Below are 19974 nucleotides of genomic sequence, written 5' to 3' on the forward strand. Positions count from 1 at the left end.
GTCAGGTTGCCCTTCCAGGGTGGGGTTACAGTGGTACTAGAAAGTTTGTGAACCCTTTAGAATTTTCTGAATTTCTGCATAAATTTGACCTAAAATGTGATCAGATCTTCATTTAAGTCTGGGGTGGGGAACCTTTTTTTTGCCAAGGGCCATTTGGATATTTATAACATAATTCGCGGGCCATACAAAATTATCAATTTAAAAATAAGCCTGCTATATTTGGTCAAACATTTAATTAACTCACCCCTAATTTGATGGCTGAACTGCCTCTCTTTGGTGAGGTGTGTGATGTTAGCTGGTATTGATGATGTCGCTACTCGCAACTGCTTTTCCAGGTTTGCGTCGGTCAGTCTGGAGCGCAGTCGATCAAACAGCCACTTGCTATCATTGAGTTCCCTGACAGGTTTTCCCTTCACCTCCATGAACTGCTTGACTTCATCCCGCAGTTTGTAAAACACAGTGTGTTAACACTTTCGCAACGTGTACACTCCCAGCCTGCCTAGCACTGACTGTCCTCTGAGTCACCACAATACAGGCAGATGGGCCGCGGGCAGCCAGCGAGAAGCATGCGTGTCTGTCCCGAAATGTACTCGTATGGTTCCTGTCTATCCCGTAATGGACGTTCCTTGCTTGTCCCTCAAAATTAACGTTATTATTATGATTCACTTAATATAATGTTGCTATGAAAAAAGCTCCTAGATTTATTGAATTTCAAGTCCTGCCTACGTACGGCTGGGCGATATGGCCAAAAACATTATCACGATAAAAAATGTCATATCAGTTGATATTGATAATTATCACGATAAATGTCAAATCATTATTTCTTTCAAGTTTAAAGGCAGATTTATTTCTCCTGAGTGAAAGTTGAAGAAACCACAGTTAATTGGTGAATTAAACAACTCTTTTCTTTTAAGAACACATCACTTGCCAAACAGCAGAAACATTAAACAAATCTGTTAGCTGCCCGGTCTGCAACACGCACGCGCACTCGCGCAGTATTTAGTGCGCATGCGCGTATCATGCGTAAAGCATGAACATTTATCGAACTTTTGTTAAAATTATATTGAGGAAAATTATATCGCGATAATTATCGTTATCGAATTATCGCTAGGCTATATGCCTGCGGTTGCCTTGGCAGGGCCAGACCAAATGATTTTTGCCTTGGCGGGCCGGACGTTCCCCACCCCTGATCTAAGTCATAAAAATAGATAAGAAGTACCCAATAAAACAAAGAACACACAAAACGATATACTTTTTCATTCATTTACTGATCAAAATGATCCAACATTAAATGTCTTTGTCAGAAAAAGTATGTGAACCTCAAGGATTATCAGGATGATTAAACTTTCTAGCACCACTGTATGTTTCTGAAGCCATGGAAATCCAAGGATTTCCATCCATGGATGAGCAAGCAGTGGGGAGAACTAATGCACAACAGTTCAATGGTTTCTTTACGTAGTACTCCCACAGTCAATGTTATGGGCTTGGTCTTCAGCATTACCAAGCCAGAACTCAGCGGGAACCTGTCAATCATTTGGATGAGTAGGACAGAAGAGCAAGGAATCAGGGGAATTCGCAGTCTTTGTGCTGTAGCTATTGATGAAGTTTCCCACTGGACCTGAATCGATGCCTCTTCCTGCCAATCTCCTGTTCCCCACTTGAGTCTGGCGGAAAGAGTGAGTGTAGCCGAGTTCTGAGGAGATTTATTTGCCATGCTCAGTAGACACTCTTCCCCATCTACTGGCCAGGTGTGTTTCCCAGACAAGTTGGAGTGTTCTTCAGTTGATGGTCTTTTGCTCTGCAATAGGGGCAGAGGTCTTCTCATTTGCCCCATTTATGTTCATAAGGGAAGAGCCATATTTGCCAGGCTGCATGGGTTTCTCTGCTGTAGTTTGATGTGGTCTCGGGTCCTCAGACAAGTAGAGGGTTTGAGAAATCGGTAGTTATTGTGTCGGGTGGAATCCTCTACGCCTCTCCTGACAGTGTTCTTCAGATTAATGTTCTGATGTTCTGATGTTCTGATGTTCTGAATGTTCTGAATGTTCTGAAGATGAACAGGTGACCAAGGTAGTCAGCTCTTCCAGGGAGTTTGGAATTAACAGGCCTGCCAGCAAGACCTTGATTCCATTAGACAGTTCAGTACAGAAACTGCACATACAGTAGAGCTTTCGCCCACCACCCCCTGACAAGGGATTTAAAGTGAATGTCGTACAAGTGAGCGGTCCAGATCTTTGTTTTAACTCAGCCTCCCTGCTAGATGTGTCAAAAGCCTGCTGTATGGCCCCCATAAAGAAAGTTTTGTTGTTGCAGAAGTGATCTAACTGTCTCCAGAAGAATGATGCCCAAGCCGGGTTTTCAACTATTAACGGGGAGATTAAATAGGCCTTCTCAGAGTTTTCGATAGGGAAGGATGTTGGCTGCATGGAGAATGCAATGTCACATTGATTGAAAAAAATCATCACAAGTACAGTACCTGGATTGCCGTAGAAAGGGTGGACTTGAGCTTCTGCCTTAAGGGTAGCTCTTGCTGGTGCAAGGGAAATGGTGCCTGCACTGCTCATGTGGAGAGAGTGAGAGCGAAAGTGGCACGGATAAAACTGAGATTTCCCACATCATCTCCAGCATTTGCAGTCTCGTGTCATGCAGTATATTACACATATTTTTTCTTTCTTATTGTTGTAGCAAGACTGTTCAATGATGATATAAAATTCCAGCCATTTTTTTGTGTTCTTCTGGAGCTCCTTTTCCTGCCTCCAACATTTTCTTATGCTGCAGCAGCTGCAAGCCTGAAGTGCAGCATGGTGATTAGCCAAAGCCCAAGTACAGATCTCAGAGCAGTGTTTCAAAATTTAACAGAGAATTAAAACAGAGAATGGTAATGGCTTTTCTCTCCACTCAAGACAGAGAGAAATTAATACATGCTCTTGTATACAGCAGGTTAGACTACTGCAATGCCCTACTATCAGGGAGCACCCATCACTCATTCAACACCTTACAACAAATTCAGAGTGCGGCAGCTAGAATTGTTAGGAGCAGAAAGTACGACCATATAAATCCTATACTTAGCTCTCTTCATTGGCTTCCTGTCAGATACAGGGTGGACTTTAAAATCCTTCTACTTAATTATAAGGCTCTCAGAGGTCAGGCACCTGTCTGTCTAATGGAACTTATAAATGTACACAATCCAAGTCTCCCGATTAGATCACCAAATGCAGGTCTTCTTCATATTCCACACATTAATAAAAAAACAGTTGGTGTAAAGCCTTTAGTTACAGGGCCCCTAGTTTATGGAATAATCTCCCACCTCATGTTCAGGATGCCAAGTCAATTTCAGTATTCACAACTCCAGACTGAAAACCTATTACTTCAGGCTAGCCTACTCATACCTTATATCATAGCCTGCTGTAACCATGGCTGCTGGTGCTGCTGTACATGCCATTGTGTGTCTCTGTGTTGGCCCACCAGGTAGATAATCTGTTCTGATCAAACTATCCTATTCTCCTCCCCACATGTCTGCATGTTGCCCGGGTTGGGCACCATCTGACTTGGATGCTGCATCACTGCCATGGATCCAAGAGGGACATTATGGATACAGCTATCGTATAGGAAGATTTTGCTGGTCTACAGAGATCTGCATGGAGTACTGACGTACAGAAGACATGATGGATGGATGGATTAATACCCTTATTCATTTATTCCTTTTTTTAATTGTATAATGTTAGCATGCCCAAAGGGGTTGGGCAGCCAGTTGACATTGGACCCCTAGAGGTTTTTTTCTCCTTACTAAGGAGTTTTTGGTTCCTCTCCTCCGTTGTCTTCTGGTCTTTTCTGTTCTGTATTCACATGTATGGTAACTTGTTTTGTTAAACACCTTGGGGCAACCTTGTTGTGAAAGGCGCTATATAAAAATAAATTGGATTGAATTGAGAATGTCTTAAAGAGTGAATTTGGAGAGAGCTGATACAAGCAGGCAGGCAAACAGATAGTGAGGCTGGAATACTCTAGGGGTAAAAAAAAGAAAGCGCCTGTCCGTTTCCAAGGGAGAAAAGACTGGAGCTAGTAAGCCTGTAGGAAGACTTATTGATTGAGATGAGACTCCCATCCAAAAAAATACAAGGGAAGGAGCTGGCGAACTGAAGTCTTGAAAAGAAAAGGATGATCCTTAAGGCAGCAAAAATTATAGGAGAAATGTGAGAGATGAGCAAAAGATAACATAAGCACTAGAAAGCTTAATGATGGAACAACGCCACAGTGGGTTAACCAACCTTAAATAGGGAACTTGATGAGACCAACTGAGATCACCATTGACTGCCTGATTGGAAGATTGTTGGTCTAATCGAGAGGCATCCCGACCTCGTTTGAACAAGGCTCTGTGATAGGTTGAGAGCTTGTGGGAATGTTTGCGTTTCTCCAGGCAACTGCAGGAGTGGTCTCAGCCAAAGCATAACAGTACTATTATAACTGTAGAGTTAAACATCTTAAATATTTCCAAAATGTGGTTACTTAAACAACGTGTTTTCTCCCTAATCAGAAAAATCAGCAAGTATTTATAAAATATTGGTTATAATGAAATTATGTGGCCCAGAATGCTAAGATCACGGCTTCAGTCTTTACAGTTTCATAAAAAAATCATATTTCAAAACACAATGTATTTAAAAAATATTAAGTAGAAGAATTAGTGCAGTCGGTGAATTCTTAAGGATCCCATAAGACTCCTTTCATATTTAATTAAATTCTACCTTTTCAATTTCAGAAACAAGGACAGGAAAAGCTGCATTGTCATAAACTCAATGATTGTGAGAATTCAATCATGAATCATTCATTTCAACACATAGTGCCATTTAATTAGATTATTGCATTATTGTGCCTGGTGTTTCATTACATTACAGCCTAACACCTTCACAGTTTGATAGCCTGATAAAAATGAACCTCAGGTAATGTTTGTATTTTATTCAAAAGTTGAAAGATCTACCCGTCTCCCAAAAAGTGGCTCAATGGGACCAGATTTTATTGTATCCTTAATCATCTCTCAAAGCAAAGAATGCACTTTAAACATATGTTAATATGTGACTTAGAACATCTCTTACCGACACTGTAATTACAGTATGATCAGAGAAGAATGGACAACAAAACAGATTGTTGATGTTATCCTTCTACAGTGTTGGCGTGTGCTTCAGTGTCTCAAGGTCAGTATTTTTATTAATTCTTTCCTATCTGTAAGGTCAATAACATGGCCAGAAAAACACTTTCAATGTCTCCCATTGTGAGGTAAAATGGTATAGCTGCAACTGGGACCTGCTGTAGTTGCTTTTAGTCTGGCACTCTGCATTGCTGCAGTTCAGAGACTCAATGCCTATCTAAACTGCTGCTTGGAGACTCAAGTCTTTTATTTAATTATAAAATGACAATGACTAAAACAGAGGTCAAACTATGCATAAATTGAACAATGCTGTTTCATGTTTTGTTTATTTTTTCTTTAATGAAGTGCATAAAGAATGATTGTGTTGTATGAGATTTTCCCAGGAACACAGCTACTGTATATAGAGTACCATCTATTTAATAAAAGTATTCTACAAACTGAAAACAATTTAGTAGAACATGATTTCCCCCCCATTTCCTATTTTTTAATTCAAAGTGCAAACATGCCCCAGGCAGTGTTCAAGATCAATTTACAAATTGATAAATAAAGCTATTCAGTATTTTGTCAGATGCCTGGCTTTCAATTTAAACTTTATGTAAAACAGACAGGAATGGCCTTGTTCTTCAGTCTTTTGTCCTTTAAAAATGTATTATCACCTTTTATTGCCCTGTTTCTTCTCCAGCAATGTTCTTACATTCAAAATCATGTATTTCTCTTCTTTTCTTTTTACATTTCACAAGGGAAACATTTAATAAGAGTTATTTCAGGAACAGAATTTGATTGAATCTGTCAGACCCATCTGTAGCAGGGTGCCATTTTTCATAAACAAAGATGAAACAGTTACTGTGACAAAAAGCAGAAAGCTCTTATTATTATCTCAATGCCATGATGTAAAATCAAATTGTGTATGATTAATAAGCTTTCGCTGAATTAAATAACCAAGAACCTTCAATATTTACAATTCTTGAATAACATCAAGATATAATAAAACAGATGGGTGTACAGTATGTACAGAAAATGGACATTTCAACACTTCTGATTGTTCTGATTGTAAATATTCAAATATTTGTTTCTTAAAACAATAATTATATGAAATATAGATGTGGCAGTGCTTAAATCAATTTATTTTTTAAACTCAAAATCAGGAGTACTGTAAAGAAAACATTTCTTCCACTGAATTCAGTTTGCAACTGTAGTAATTAAAAGGGGTGATGCAATCACCATTTTAGTTTTGTAGTAGGAAGTAAAATATGGCAAACGTGATTGTGCTACATCAACACGAGTTTGTGTTTTTTAAAATATCAATAAATCAGCATAAAGTTATACTTATCACAGGCAGAACATTTTTCAAGGTAAGGTCTGTTTTGACTGTGAGTAATCTTTTAATCTGTTTCACGCCTTGCAATCTGTCAAACTGACACTTTTATTCTGGGATTTATACATAATATCTTAAATTACTGTAAGATTGGCATAAACTTTTTTCATTGCTTGCTAAAATATTTTAAAAGTCAATCAACATGTTATTGTGGATTAGAAACCAGTACAGCTTTAGCCACATATGTTTGAAGATAACTGTTATTGTGCAGGACACAAAAGCATAGTGTATCCAGACTGTTACCTATGAAGAAGCCAACTCTGATATTTAGTTTTACAGTTGTCCACAAAATGCATGTTTGGATGATTTGAACTAGCCTCTAAATTTATTTGAACAATTGGTTCATTTTGTATTATTTTTCCATCATGTTTTTGTATTAATGCTTTTGAATTTAAAAAAAGTAAGATTTTACTATTTAATTTACAAGTTTGTTGACAATCCAGATCCAAATTTTTGAATATTAAGTAAAGCTGAAATGTTTGTTAAGAGGTGATTAAAGCACCAGTTAATTATTAACTATAAATATTAAGAATACTGAATAAATACAGAACTAAAAACAAAATAAGGTAACAATAAGCACTGATGTTACATATAGTGCTGCCACATTTCTGTACTACAAAGAGTTTTTAGCCCTTTAATTCATGGTATTATAGTTCATAGAGCACAGAATATACAATTCAATATTCAGCTGTGGATGCTGCCAGTTAGTGTGTTAACTCATCGTCTCAGCAGACACAGACAGCCGTGCATTTGATAAATAGCACTTTGCTGCACATCCCTAATTTTTTTGGACTTTGCGACACATCTGCATTAATTTCACTGACAGAAACAGTCCTATTACTATTCAGAACAGGCTAGCAGGATAACTTGTCAGCAGCCAAGCCACAAGTGTCTCCACACAGTCATATTTATGGGAAAGACCAGTTAACTCACAAAAAAAGAATAGCAATGAATAAAGCTAATAAATTAAAAATAATTTTAACCTTGGCATGACTAAAAATATTTGTCTTATAATACTATTATGCCACTTCTAGCATCGAGTTCTGCTTTTTTCAGTGGAAAGTAACAGTAAGTTACATAAATAGTCTGAGTGGATTAATCAGTAAATAAATAATCATAACCCCCAGCTTGTACATGATGTGGCTAAGAACATACTGGAGTGGTTGGTATAATTAATGGCAAGTGAGTTCTTTGTTCTCTGCACAGCTTTGGTGATAAGAGTAATAATTCAGGCACACTGGGCTAAATAAATATTTATTAACAATGACAATACACTCACTAAACTACAAACAACATAAACATACAATGTACAAGAAACATTATTTAGAAATTTACACACAAGGGATCCAGGAGACCTACGTCCCTACATTTCTTTCCACATATACTGTACCTCATTTGAGATTGAGAACACTGAGATTTGGATATAAAAGTTCAACATGATTTGCAACTCAGAATAAATTAAACTAAATTCATCCACTAAACCTAATTTCACCAATTATGTAATCAGTTTTGATGTTCATGCATCTAATATTAATTTGATCCTTCTCATATAATACTGATGCACTTGCTTAGATTATTTTCCCCCAATTTAAACAATTTCTATGAAGTACAGCATATCAGATAAGATACTTGCATAGAGTATAGCACAACGTCTTTTTATGGCAGAGTGTTTAAGAAATTCAAAGCATGTTTACAAGCCAGAGGCAGACTCAAATGCTAGATATAGAAGAAAGTGTTACTTGTCTTTAAACTCCTGACAAGCAAATGGAATAAACAGATTTTTTTTCTGTGAGATAGTAAACTGATGGTACAAAAAATGGAGCGCACAATATTTTACTCTGACAACATGTTGCAACCTAGAGCCTAGTGTAAAAAAACAACCTATGATTACTTTGATAAGATTTTGAATGAACAAAAAAGATTGTCTTTAAGTTGACATTCATCTCATCAGACATTTTGGCATGTTTTTTAAGCTTGATACTTTACTTACTTAGTCCATTGCACTACTGTTTTGGCACCACTTAGTAAATTAAATGTTTAAAAAATATACAATAATGTTCACATTTCAAACAAACTACAGCTGTAGTATGTAGCTTTCATGATGACTATTTTTGTGCAGAGTTTGATTTAGGGAATATTCATATTAAAGTGACAGTGAAGATTACACTGTCACAGACATTCAATATGAAAGGAAGCAGGTTGCCTGTAGACCCATACACTCTATTTCTGTTTTAATTGTACAGTATTTTCTTAACTTTAATGTTACAAATATTATTGTATTGGTGAACTGAAACTGACAAAATAAAACAAAAATGTAGTTTAATTGACTCTGGAATAGCATTAGTTTTATTATCTGCTTTACTGAATGAAGACTCAGTAATAACAGATATTTTCTGCTCTAATAACACAAAAGGTAGTTTGCAGGATATAAGGCAACTGTAGATAATTACTGTGTTCGTACCACACACGTAGGTATAAGATATATACTTACACATAAGTATATATCTCTAAAATATATACTTATGAATGCAGGATATAAGGACATTCTAGATAATTACTGTGTTTGTACCACACACAGGCATTCTCTTACACATATACTCCAGCGCTGTCCAGTTCTTTACTAAAAGCCCTCACTCACATTGCCACCAGGGGTTGCCGGTGAACTGCTGTTCTATTCTGATAGAGCTTTTAGACACAAATGGCTAGAACCACAGCCACTCCAGTCAGGAACCAGCCAGGACTCTTACTGGATGAAACTCTCAGGGGTGCCTCATTTATTTATTTTTTGCCACATAATTCTGTTAAATACCAGTCTACTCTTGTTGTGTCATTTCATATCTTTGTAAACCTTTATGGGAGTTGTTAATTAATTTCAAATTTTCTAATATTTTTAACATTGTTTAACATAATTATTTTGGTGTTCAAATTAATCATATCAGTTAATAAAAAACTAAAAGCTTCTCATAATGTTCAGTAAGGTGAACACCTTTAATAACAAGTGAAAATAAAGAGATTTACCCAGAAGTTTAAAAAGAATTCTTGGAGAAATCTGTGTATAAAAACAAAATTAACATAAGATTCTATTTTATTATCATTCTGTTCATATTATTTGGTAAAAGAAAAAAAAACAATAGTGTTCTTTTTAAATCAGTTAGCTTTCATTCGCAAAACCTCTTTGTGCTTATTTATCAAACATAATGAGGAACAAAGCAACACAGAAAATTGAAAGTGTTAGGTTATTAAGATAGCAGCACTGATAATCGGTCTGTGATCCTTTAATCGTGTCACTGTGTTGAGATGAGTAACAGTGCGAGTTTGGAAACAGGAGAAGTGATGCCTTAGTGCAACCAACATAAAGACAAGGGTAGGTGGCAAACTACTTTCATCAGATAAACAGAGTCATTTCCACACTATTAGTGTGTGTCCTTTTCCTTCTAGCAGAGACAGCTCCTGGAAAGTCACCAAGTGACAAAGAGAAGCAGACCACCATCTCTTTGAGGAGATGAAAGTTATGCAATCATTGTGTCTCTTTTAGAGAAAGCTTGTGATATGTACAGAAGCCTATGGACTTTCAAAGCTATCTTACTCTTTGCAAAATGCACACTATATATTGTATTTATTGTTGGTATTATTGGTATTATTTTAGATTCTTCCAATGTTTTAAAACTCTTTTGATTGTGGAAAAGTCATTTTCAGACAATCTTTGCCTTCTTCCCTCAATTAATTACATCTGGCAATGAGGCTAAAAGACACATACAGTTTTACATACACTTTGCAACACAGTGAATAAAACACCTGTCTCAGCATTAATAGGAAAAATGGCATTATTCTAGAATTTGACAAATGCTTTCTCCCTTTAAATGTAGTCATTTCTAACAATATATTTTTTTAACATTCACTATTTGTCCCTGAATGGATACAGGTTGTAACAGCAATGCTTATTAATAAGACAGAATTAGGTGTTGCTGTACCTCTACCAGCAAGGCCCCACTTTCTCATCTCTGTGGTGCAGGACACAGAGGCCATCCCATGTAGCTTCTGATTTAAACTGTTTTCTTACTGATAAGGAACCATCCCAGAATGGGGATGTGGCTCAATTATCATGATCAATGGCAATTCCTGGCACCTCTCTGTCTCTGAGATTCTTAGGAACATCTGGATTGCAGTCCAAGGGTCAGAGTTCATTGTTACTCATTCCTAGAAGTGAGTAAGCAATCAGGAACTTGCAAGCACATGGGTCCCAAATGCCCGCCAAACTCTCAACCTCTCGAGCAGCTGTATTGTCTCTAGTTAAAAAGGCATGTACAGGCCTCAGAATTTGCTCCTCCATCCACTCTCGAGCTCTCTTTCAGACTTACTCACGTGACTGCCAGCACTGTTGTCTAAGTGTGGGACTTGCAACTTTGTGTTCCCAGTGCTGAGCCAGAGGGGGAAAGCCCATACGTAAAGACAGAATTCCCAGAGTCAAGCCTGCAGCACCACCCTCGTGAATGCTAGCAACCCACAGTGGACGCCTGCCTGATCAATGGAGCATGCGGTCAGACCCTTGTCAGACCCTTGTCGATAAATGGATACTATTATACAGAAGCAGTCGCTATGCCAGAAGGAAGCCAAGTTTCTTCTCCCTAAAGAGTGATTTGCTTTGAGCAACTCAGTCACCCCTTTGTGAAAAGAGAGAGTTTTCCTAGTTCAGCTCAAGGCTAACTAGCGGTCCCTGGAGAAACACTGCCAGCGAATCAGCAGAAAGTTCTCCATTTCCCCTCGACTCCGAGCACCAGGACTGGTTGGCCCTGAGCCAGCGGAGCACTGATTGGATCTACAGAGCCAGTCAGCTGTTCTTTGCTGTTCGTGCCGGGAGATATAAATCCATCTGGATCCAACTGGATAAGTAAACCCAATATTCTATATTGTATCTTGAGAATTCAATTGTTATCTCAACACAGGTTGATATCAATTTAATTTGTATGAGTAATGTATTTATTTATGAGTATCGAATGTAGAATCTGTATTAATCAGACTGATTAACGATATAGTATATCCGAATGATATACTGAAGCATATTCCTTGTTTGAATCTCTTCGTGTTTTGTATCTTTTGTGATAAATTCTATATTTTGGTAACCCTCACAGTAAGATCTGCAATTTGTATCCAGGCAGACTGATACTGTATATTTTTATACGCACAATTTTATGTATTAATATATGTATTCCATGTATTTGAATCCGTGTGTGTGCATTGCTGATTGTTCTGACGATTGATCCTCTAAAAGCCATAAAAGAATCACCTTGTGATTGACTGCCACAATAAATAAATTGTACCAGTAAGTTCACAAAACCCCTACACAGGTATGGAACAAAAGTCTAGAAATACCTTTTCTTTTGTAGAAAGAAAAGACCACAATTATCAAAGTATTTCATATTCATAACTGATTAAAAAAAACAAATTTTAAAATATTATAATATATATAAAATAATACATATTTAGAAGTAGAAATTTAATGAGAATGGGCACATGAAAAATGGCAGCCCTTTATTTTGAACAGCAGGATAGATGTTGAAATAATGATAGCAAGGCAACTCATATTCGACCTTTGTGCTTCTAGAGTGGACGCAGGTCACAGACTATTAATCAAACATGACAGCACCAGCTAATTGTAGACACAACATTCAGAAACCAATAACAGAAGTGGAAATAATAGAAGTGATGTAATAAAATACATGTACACACTAGTGCATGAAACATGAGAAACTGTCGTGGGAAAGAGACACAGATTGCAGAGGGGTGGCACTGTAGGAGGCTTTGGTTCTAGTTGTTTCAGCTTGTACTGGACATTTCCGATTGGCAGTAATCCCCACCGTTATGGTAGGAGGGTTCAGTGCACTGGTAACACAGTTCAAGTGAATGAAGTCATCTGACATCACTGTTTATACCATTACTGAATTTTGCCTTTACAATTTATTTTCAGAGTAGTTGATATACACCATGTTCATTACATGGATACCCATGGACATTCATATCATATATTCATATTTTTGTTATTTCTTTTAGGCTTCTAAATCTGATTTAAAATCAAGAGGCTGTGAAAACAAGTTCTCATATTCTCCGCTATGTTTGTGGAAAAAACTAATCTTCTGGCTTAATATTACACTCTTTTCAGAAAAACCTAAATACAGGGACTATAATGTACTGAAAACTCTAACACCCAGAATTCACAATAGCAGATTTTAACTACCTTATATTGGATATAATTCTCACACAACTACATAGTATACTGTATGCATCTACTTTGTCCTGTAAAAAAGTAAAGGTTCTAATAACTTCAGAAACTTTTAAACCAAGAAGTTCTTTATTTAGAAAAATAGAATGGACTTCCCTGCAACTGCACGTGGGAGAGATTGAGGAAGTCCTACTCAGGTTCGTCTGATCCAGATACCTCAAAGCCACTCATTTCTTAACATGTTACAGGCAACACAGCCATACCAAAGCTGAGCACTAATTGTAGAAAAGGCATATCCCTCACTGACAACACCACAACCTAGGAGGCTGCAGGGATCACTGTGCACTCAAGAGTGGAGAGAACCATGGACAACTAATCTCACTCTATCATTCTACTTTTGGAGCTGATCAGCTAATTATACACCATTGCTTGTGGAGTCCTAGTCACAATCGGCTGGTAACATAACCCATGCACCTGGGAGGCCTCTGAACCAAGTCTATGGTTTGAGCAATTACTAGAAAAATTATTAGAAAATTACTATGAAACAATCCCTATAAAAATAGATGCAAAACAATTTTATTAGTAAAGAAACCAACTGATGACTTTGGTTAACTTTAGTGTTTACTTGAATATGAATATAGCTCAGCTCCACAAGAATAGTCGAAAATCCCCCTGGATTTTTTTACATCTGCCACTTGGACCAAAAAGGGTTTGTCAGAACTCTCTAACTCTTTGATATACATTTCAAACAGCCTCTCTCGCTCTCTGCTATTTTTGAGGAGTTTGTAAAATGGCTATCATACCTCACTGGCAACATCTTGTCCCAATACTTATGGGATATATCTGGGCCTCTGGAGGTCAAGCTAAAAAAGGGTCTCATCAAAACAGGCAGAATCTGCATCTGGGACTGGGAGTCTGAGCTTAGTCCCAAGTGCTTACATACATTGGCTTTGAAACAATGGATATAATAAATCAAAGAATTCTTCTTACCCAGCTTCAGATTCAAGAAGCCATGTCATAAGATATCCTGTAATTTACAGTATAGATCAACCTTGTGTCTTTCTCAACAGAAACATATACTATTATCTCACATACAGTATATGGACTCAAGCTGTAAAATTCTACACAACCTCAAAATATAATTCACCCTTTTGGCTGTTCTGATAATGTGATTCAACCATGAATTTGGAATATTTCTTTGGAGTAATATTTCTTTGGTTCTAATATCTGCAAAAGGAATCAAATTCCTTTCTAATTGCTTGTTTGCCTTGCAGGCTATGTATGTTACACCCATAGAAGTATTATATATACTTAAACAGATTTTGAAATGGACTAATTTCTTATTTATGGGGGAAAGAAAATTCTGTTAGTACACAATGGCTGTTTTGGTCTCTCCAGTTTTAATACTCTCACAGAGCAGTAATTGCACAATCTTACTGCAAATTATATGAGAAAAATTAAAGGGAGAAAATGCTGCAATGATATACAGCAATTTGAGAAACTATGGTAATTATATGTTTCCAAAGTATTAAACATATTGCATTAATATAGTTTATTAAAATTATTACAATGGAAAACAAATTCATGGAAAATTCATCCTGATTGGCAGTTATTAGTGAAGGATGATCACTTACCGCGGATTAGAATGTAACAATGGATTCATTTCTTTCTGATAATGATGTCCTTGATTGACAGGCTGTGAAAGACAGATAAAACAAATAACTGAAAAATTTGCACCAAATAAAATAGTAACTGTAAAGATCCACAGATTATATACAATTTAAAAATATATATTTTCTTATTCTTTATTGCTTATGTTTTGTCACACAAAGCATAATTTTGCACTGAATTAAACATGAAAAAATATATGTACAATATAAAGTATGGATGATATGGATAGCTACAGTAAATGTAAAACTAAGCAGGTTTCGCTTCATAACACTGAGATGGATTAACAACATGGTGTTATCGTGAGGTTTGCATTTCTTGCTGCTTGACTGATAAAACATTTTCAGCTGCATTGTAAAAAAGACATACTGTAGTGTCCTATTCACTCTTTACAGCAGATACTGTACATGCCCATGCTGAGGCAGTTATGAATTCCGATTCTTTGTCATTAAAGCAGCCATTTGCGGATTCATTCATATCATTTTTTGCACTTGGGCATTTGGTGTTCTGCATTTGAAATGTATTTAATCTAAGTCTATCACATCAAAATAATTATTGGATTAATATCACAATTGTTTTAAGGAATATTTTCAACACTAAGATACTGATTTATTAATCTTGAAACATATTTGCTTTTAATAAAAAAACTATATGATATTTTGAGATAGTTAAGAAAGCTTACAGTATGCAACTTTGCATGTAATATAATATATGTCTGTTTCTGAGTCTGAGCAAATTTTTCTATTCTGGCAAATTGTTTCTTGCAAATACCCCCACCTTATAAGGCAATATCTACAAATGTTTTGAATAGAATAACATTGGCAATGGCATTTAAATGTACTGCAAATAACACAGTAATAATACCTAAATATCTTGTAGTCTTATTTTCAGTAATTAGTGTAAGAGTATGATTTGAGATTAGGGATATGGATAGGTATAGGATCATGATGCTTCAGAGTATTCATAGAAAGGGAGGAACCAAATTACATTTCTATAATATCCTATGGTATCCTCATTACATAATGAATTTACTAAAGAGTGATTTTTTTATAGTGATATAGGAGTATAGGAAATGTTTTTAATTAAAAGAGGTTATTTATGGCTGGTCTAATGGTGGTGCTGTTGCTACATTTTACACTCAGACCATTTTCTGGCTGAATGTGAAGGACAAAAAGTCCATATGAGGACAACATACACTATGGTGAATTCTTTGAACAATTTTAAGGATTGATCACATAAGATACAATTATGAAATAAAAACAACTTCTCTAATTCTTCAGCAAAACATTTATATTTTAATGGTTTCTAAAATGTATTTTAGATAAATGTACTTCTGTATTTTTCTGTGTTGAATTAATTTGTAATGCAGTATCCATAGATATGCATAACCATAGAACAGCCACATGCCTTTTGACCACCTGAAAGACAGCTAAGTCCTGAAGTAATTCTGACAAGCATTTGTATTTCTTGAATGATACAGTCTGTGAAGCATTTAACCAGGAGCACCTAAAGCCCAGGCTTTGGTGGTCTGGAGAGAATCTCTCTGAATTTTAAACCAAAGTGCTGTCATTTCAGAGCTGACTGCACAGCACAGGCTAGCTGACATGAGGGCTGATTTCCCACTGAATTACACACTGGTACATTGAATACAAAGGTACAGGCAGATGGATACCCCACACGTTTAAAAAGAGATGAGAATATGCTTATATTTCACTACAGTAGCTGACAGTTTTATGCAAACTCTCATTACTATCATGAGTGAAACATTACATCTCACTTCCTGTTAAAGTGTTCAGAAAAGTCTCTAATTTACTGAAGTTCAGCAAACTGAGAACTGCAGAGGTTGATTATAGTAAATCAAGTTATTCACTTCAAGGAAATGTGGCTTATTAACTTGCACTTGTTCTCCTACTTAGGCATACAGTAGGTTATTGGTTTAACACTGGTAAGCCCTTAGGAATACATAGATTCCAAACAATTGTTCATTGGTTTTACATTCACTGGATTATCTGTATTGACGCAAAAGTCAATACTGAAAAAAATATCCACCTTAAAAGTGCATTTTCATTCTAAATTGCTATTCCTATCAATATATTCAGAATAGGTTGCCATACTTTGAAAATACATAACTGTCATTGAGTTTCTTTGAAGTTTTCCCCAGTTTTCAAATTACTACCAAGTGCATTTCTTCATTCAGGTTTAGAAAGGACCATAGGTTTGATTCCACTGTCTTAAAACATCTCCATGTCATAAGGCCATTCTGGTCAGAGAGTAAGTACAGTACTGTACCATTAGTAAAAACAAATCTAGGTTAATTGGTTATTGGGAAAATTGGGGGCGGTGCGGTGGCTCTGTGCCTAAGGATCTGCACCTGTGGCTGGAAGGTTGTCGTTTCATATCCAGTGGCTGGCAGAGGACTCCTACTCCGGTGGGCCCCTGAGCAAGGCCCTTAATCCCAACTGTTCCAGGGGCACCTTATAAATGGCTTACCCTGCGCTCTGACCCCAAGCTTCTCCCCCTGTCTGTGTGTCTCATGGAGAGCAAGTTGGGGTATGCGAAAAGACAAATTCCTAATACAAGAAGTTGTCTATGGCCAATAAAGTGATCTTACTGGGAAAATTGGCCTTAGATGTGAGTGTGAGTGTGTGTTTGTGTTGTGTATCACATCCAGGGTGTGGCCTGTCTTGTGTTCTTTGCTTGCCAAGAAAGGCTTTGGCTCCATATGACCCTGAACTGGAAGAAGTGGTTAGAAAATGGATGAATCTGTGAAAATGATCAAACTGTTAATACAATTAATGTAATGATATTCCAAATCAATGGCAGTATAGATTTAATTCAAATATCATATTATTTTGATTATAGAAGTTCTAACAAGAATAAAATCTTCATCTGTTTCTTTGAAACAGAAGGTTAAAAAGTAGCCCTTTTGTTATTATGATTCAGGAAAATGTACAGTATGAGCTTCACCATAAAATGCATATTAAAGCTTTCAATTTTTTGTAATACACTTTGTAATATTTTTTGATTATTTTCATTAGAACTGGCAGACTATATTTCTATTTCCCAGTGCCAGGGATACCACACATTAATTTGGAGAATTAATTTTCAAGACATTGAGCTTCTATGATAACAAAATGAAACATTCACATATGGAAGAAAGAATAAGAATTCTACACCTTTGTACTTAACCCCTTCAAAAACTGACACCTTGTGTCTTGAACAGTTTTAGCAGTGATGACTTCAGTTTGAGGTTTACCAGAGGTTGACAGGAATTCCATGTGGTTGTGTCATCGCTGCTGGTGCTGATGCTAACATTACAATTGTCAATCTGGGATGCACTAAGACCAGGAGATCTGCCTTCCTCCTCCAGCTCCTTGTTTTGTTGTCTCCAAAGGCTGGCTAGCATGTGGCACTCCCAAGAGCTCATTCTGGTCGGCTGAAGGTTCCTCAAGTCATATTCCTTATTAAAAATGCAAATTAGAATTTTAAATGTTAGAACATTAATTTGTTAAAAAATATTCTGTTTAAATAAGTCAATAGCTGTTTTGTAAAGTCTATATGCCATGGCATAGTCAATGACTCTGATAAATGTATGATAAAACTACTTTTATCACTACACTACGTTTTACACATATTGATTTGTTCTGTCTTTTATCGCACTGCTTGATTTGTAGTGTTCTTTTAAATAGCATGTCTGAAATCACGTTTTCTTCAGACCCTTTTCAAGGGAACATCTGGTGATATTCATGTTAATAATATTATCTCAAATTGCTGTATATACAGGAGAACATTAATTTCATCCATGACTGAAGTGCAACACCTGCCTAGAAGATAGACAGCAGCCAATACATACCTGTAGCTCCATTTCATAGCAGATCAGGTGGGGATGTGACAAACTGCTTTACCAATTGAATTATAGGTGAATGTGAGGTGCATGTATAAATGGGTCTTTCATGGTCAAGGACTCAGAACCTTGGTCTTTATCTGAAGCACAGAAGCCCGTACCAGTCCCTGGTTACCAATGGGTTTGGAAATTCTAGTTTATATGGAATAGTGCCACCTACAGGTCCATCTATACCACTTAGACCAGTGGTTCTCAAACGTTTTGGACCAAGTACTACCCCTGATCAAACCAAAGCATCCAAGTACCACCTACAAGTCATCTTCTCATAGGAACTACAGAAAATCTCAATGACAAACGTGAGTGCGCGTGCACACACACTCACATACACGTATAATAAATATTATAATAATAATAAATTTTATTTGATATAGGGCCTTTAAAGTTGGCTTCTCAAAACGCTTTACAGAATGACATGAACAACAACAATTAAGAATAAACAATAAAAAAGCAACAGTGGAGCAAAGCAGATGTGAATTAATTGGTCAAGCCTTGATACAATTCACAACACAGTCTAACAGATTTTAAATCATCAGGCAATTTCTTGACGGCCAAGGCCTCGTGGTGGATGCTGCAGTGCGTCCACTTCATATCTGGAGCAACCTCTAATTCATGCAACTACTGTACACTGCTGCATCGGCTTGTCATCGCTCTAGCACCGTCTGTATAACCTCCAACCCATTTTATCCAGTCGATGCCATTCTCTTCAATAGATGTATTCAAAAGCTGAAATATGTGCTCTCCTGTAGTTCTTGTTGGTAGCGGCTTACAGAACAGAAAGTCCTCATGGGATATACCCTCAAACTTGTATCTAACATAACCAAGCAAATTGGCCAAATCAACGACATCTACAGATTCATCTAACTGCAGTGAAAAGCATCTGCTCATCTTAACGCGCTCTGTCAGTGTACTTTTGACATCATCTGCCATATCAATAATTCTACGAGTGACTGTGTCTTTCGTGGGGGGTAGCAGGTCGAGCTGTTTAGCAGCATTTTCTCCATACATCCACACATAATGTAGTACATATCAGCTCTTTTGCCAATGATAAGCGAAGTTCTACTTTGTGGCTTACCTCCTTTTGCAAACCGCAAGCTTGTACTTTTCCCTGTTTCCATTTCAGGAATCCGTCTCAGAAGTTAAAAGAAGTTTTTATTTCATGCACAAGGGAGCGAAACACAGAGAAGCTCGGTGTATTTTTCCTAAATTAACCTACAACAGTCCTTAAATATTTTTCTGTTATCTATCACGCTTTCCTGTGCTCACAAGATTGCCAATCTTTTGTTCCAAAACCATGCGCATTCTCCTACCTCCCTATTTGCGGAAGATAACTTTTTTAAATACAATTGGTCACTCGTTCGTAGCACACATTTCTATGCTTTCCTGTGCTTACAAAATTGGCATTGTTTCAAAATCACGCATATTCTCCTACCTCTCTATTTGCTGAAGATAACTTTTTTAAAATACAACCAGTCACTTACGTTCGTAGCACGCATTCCTATACTATGGTATAGAATTGCATAGTAGCTCTTGTGTCCACTCAAATATTAGCACGCGCTGTATCGTAGTACATAGGATGCGTATTTGACACATTCAATAATTGTATTAAAATAGAAAATATGAAAACGCGTTCCAATTTTTCAGTGCACACAACAAATTTCCAGGGTCATCTG

The 19974-nt window shown here is 36.8% G+C and overlaps 1 protein-coding gene across 1 annotated transcript in view; it reads right to left on the reverse strand.

Annotated features, from left to right (window-relative positions):
• The window catches only part of cfap20dc (CFAP20 domain containing), a 163118-nt gene that overhangs the window by 31196 nt on the left and 111948 nt on the right, over positions 1-19974 (reverse strand). The window contains exons 14-15 of the mRNA XM_088636177.1: positions 17657-17860; positions 14367-14428 (exon numbers count right to left, since the gene is read on the reverse strand). Of these exons, the coding sequence (XP_088492303.1) occupies positions 14367-14428; positions 17657-17860 (266 nt within the window). The remainder of the gene's footprint in view (positions 1-14366; positions 14429-17656; positions 17861-19974) is intronic.

The sequence above is a fragment of the Lepisosteus platostomus genome, chromosome 6 (assembly GCF_059453375.1).
Source record: "Lepisosteus platostomus isolate fLepPlt1 chromosome 6, fLepPlt1.hap1, whole genome shotgun sequence".
NCBI lineage: Eukaryota > Metazoa > Chordata > Actinopteri > Semionotiformes > Lepisosteidae > Lepisosteus > Lepisosteus platostomus.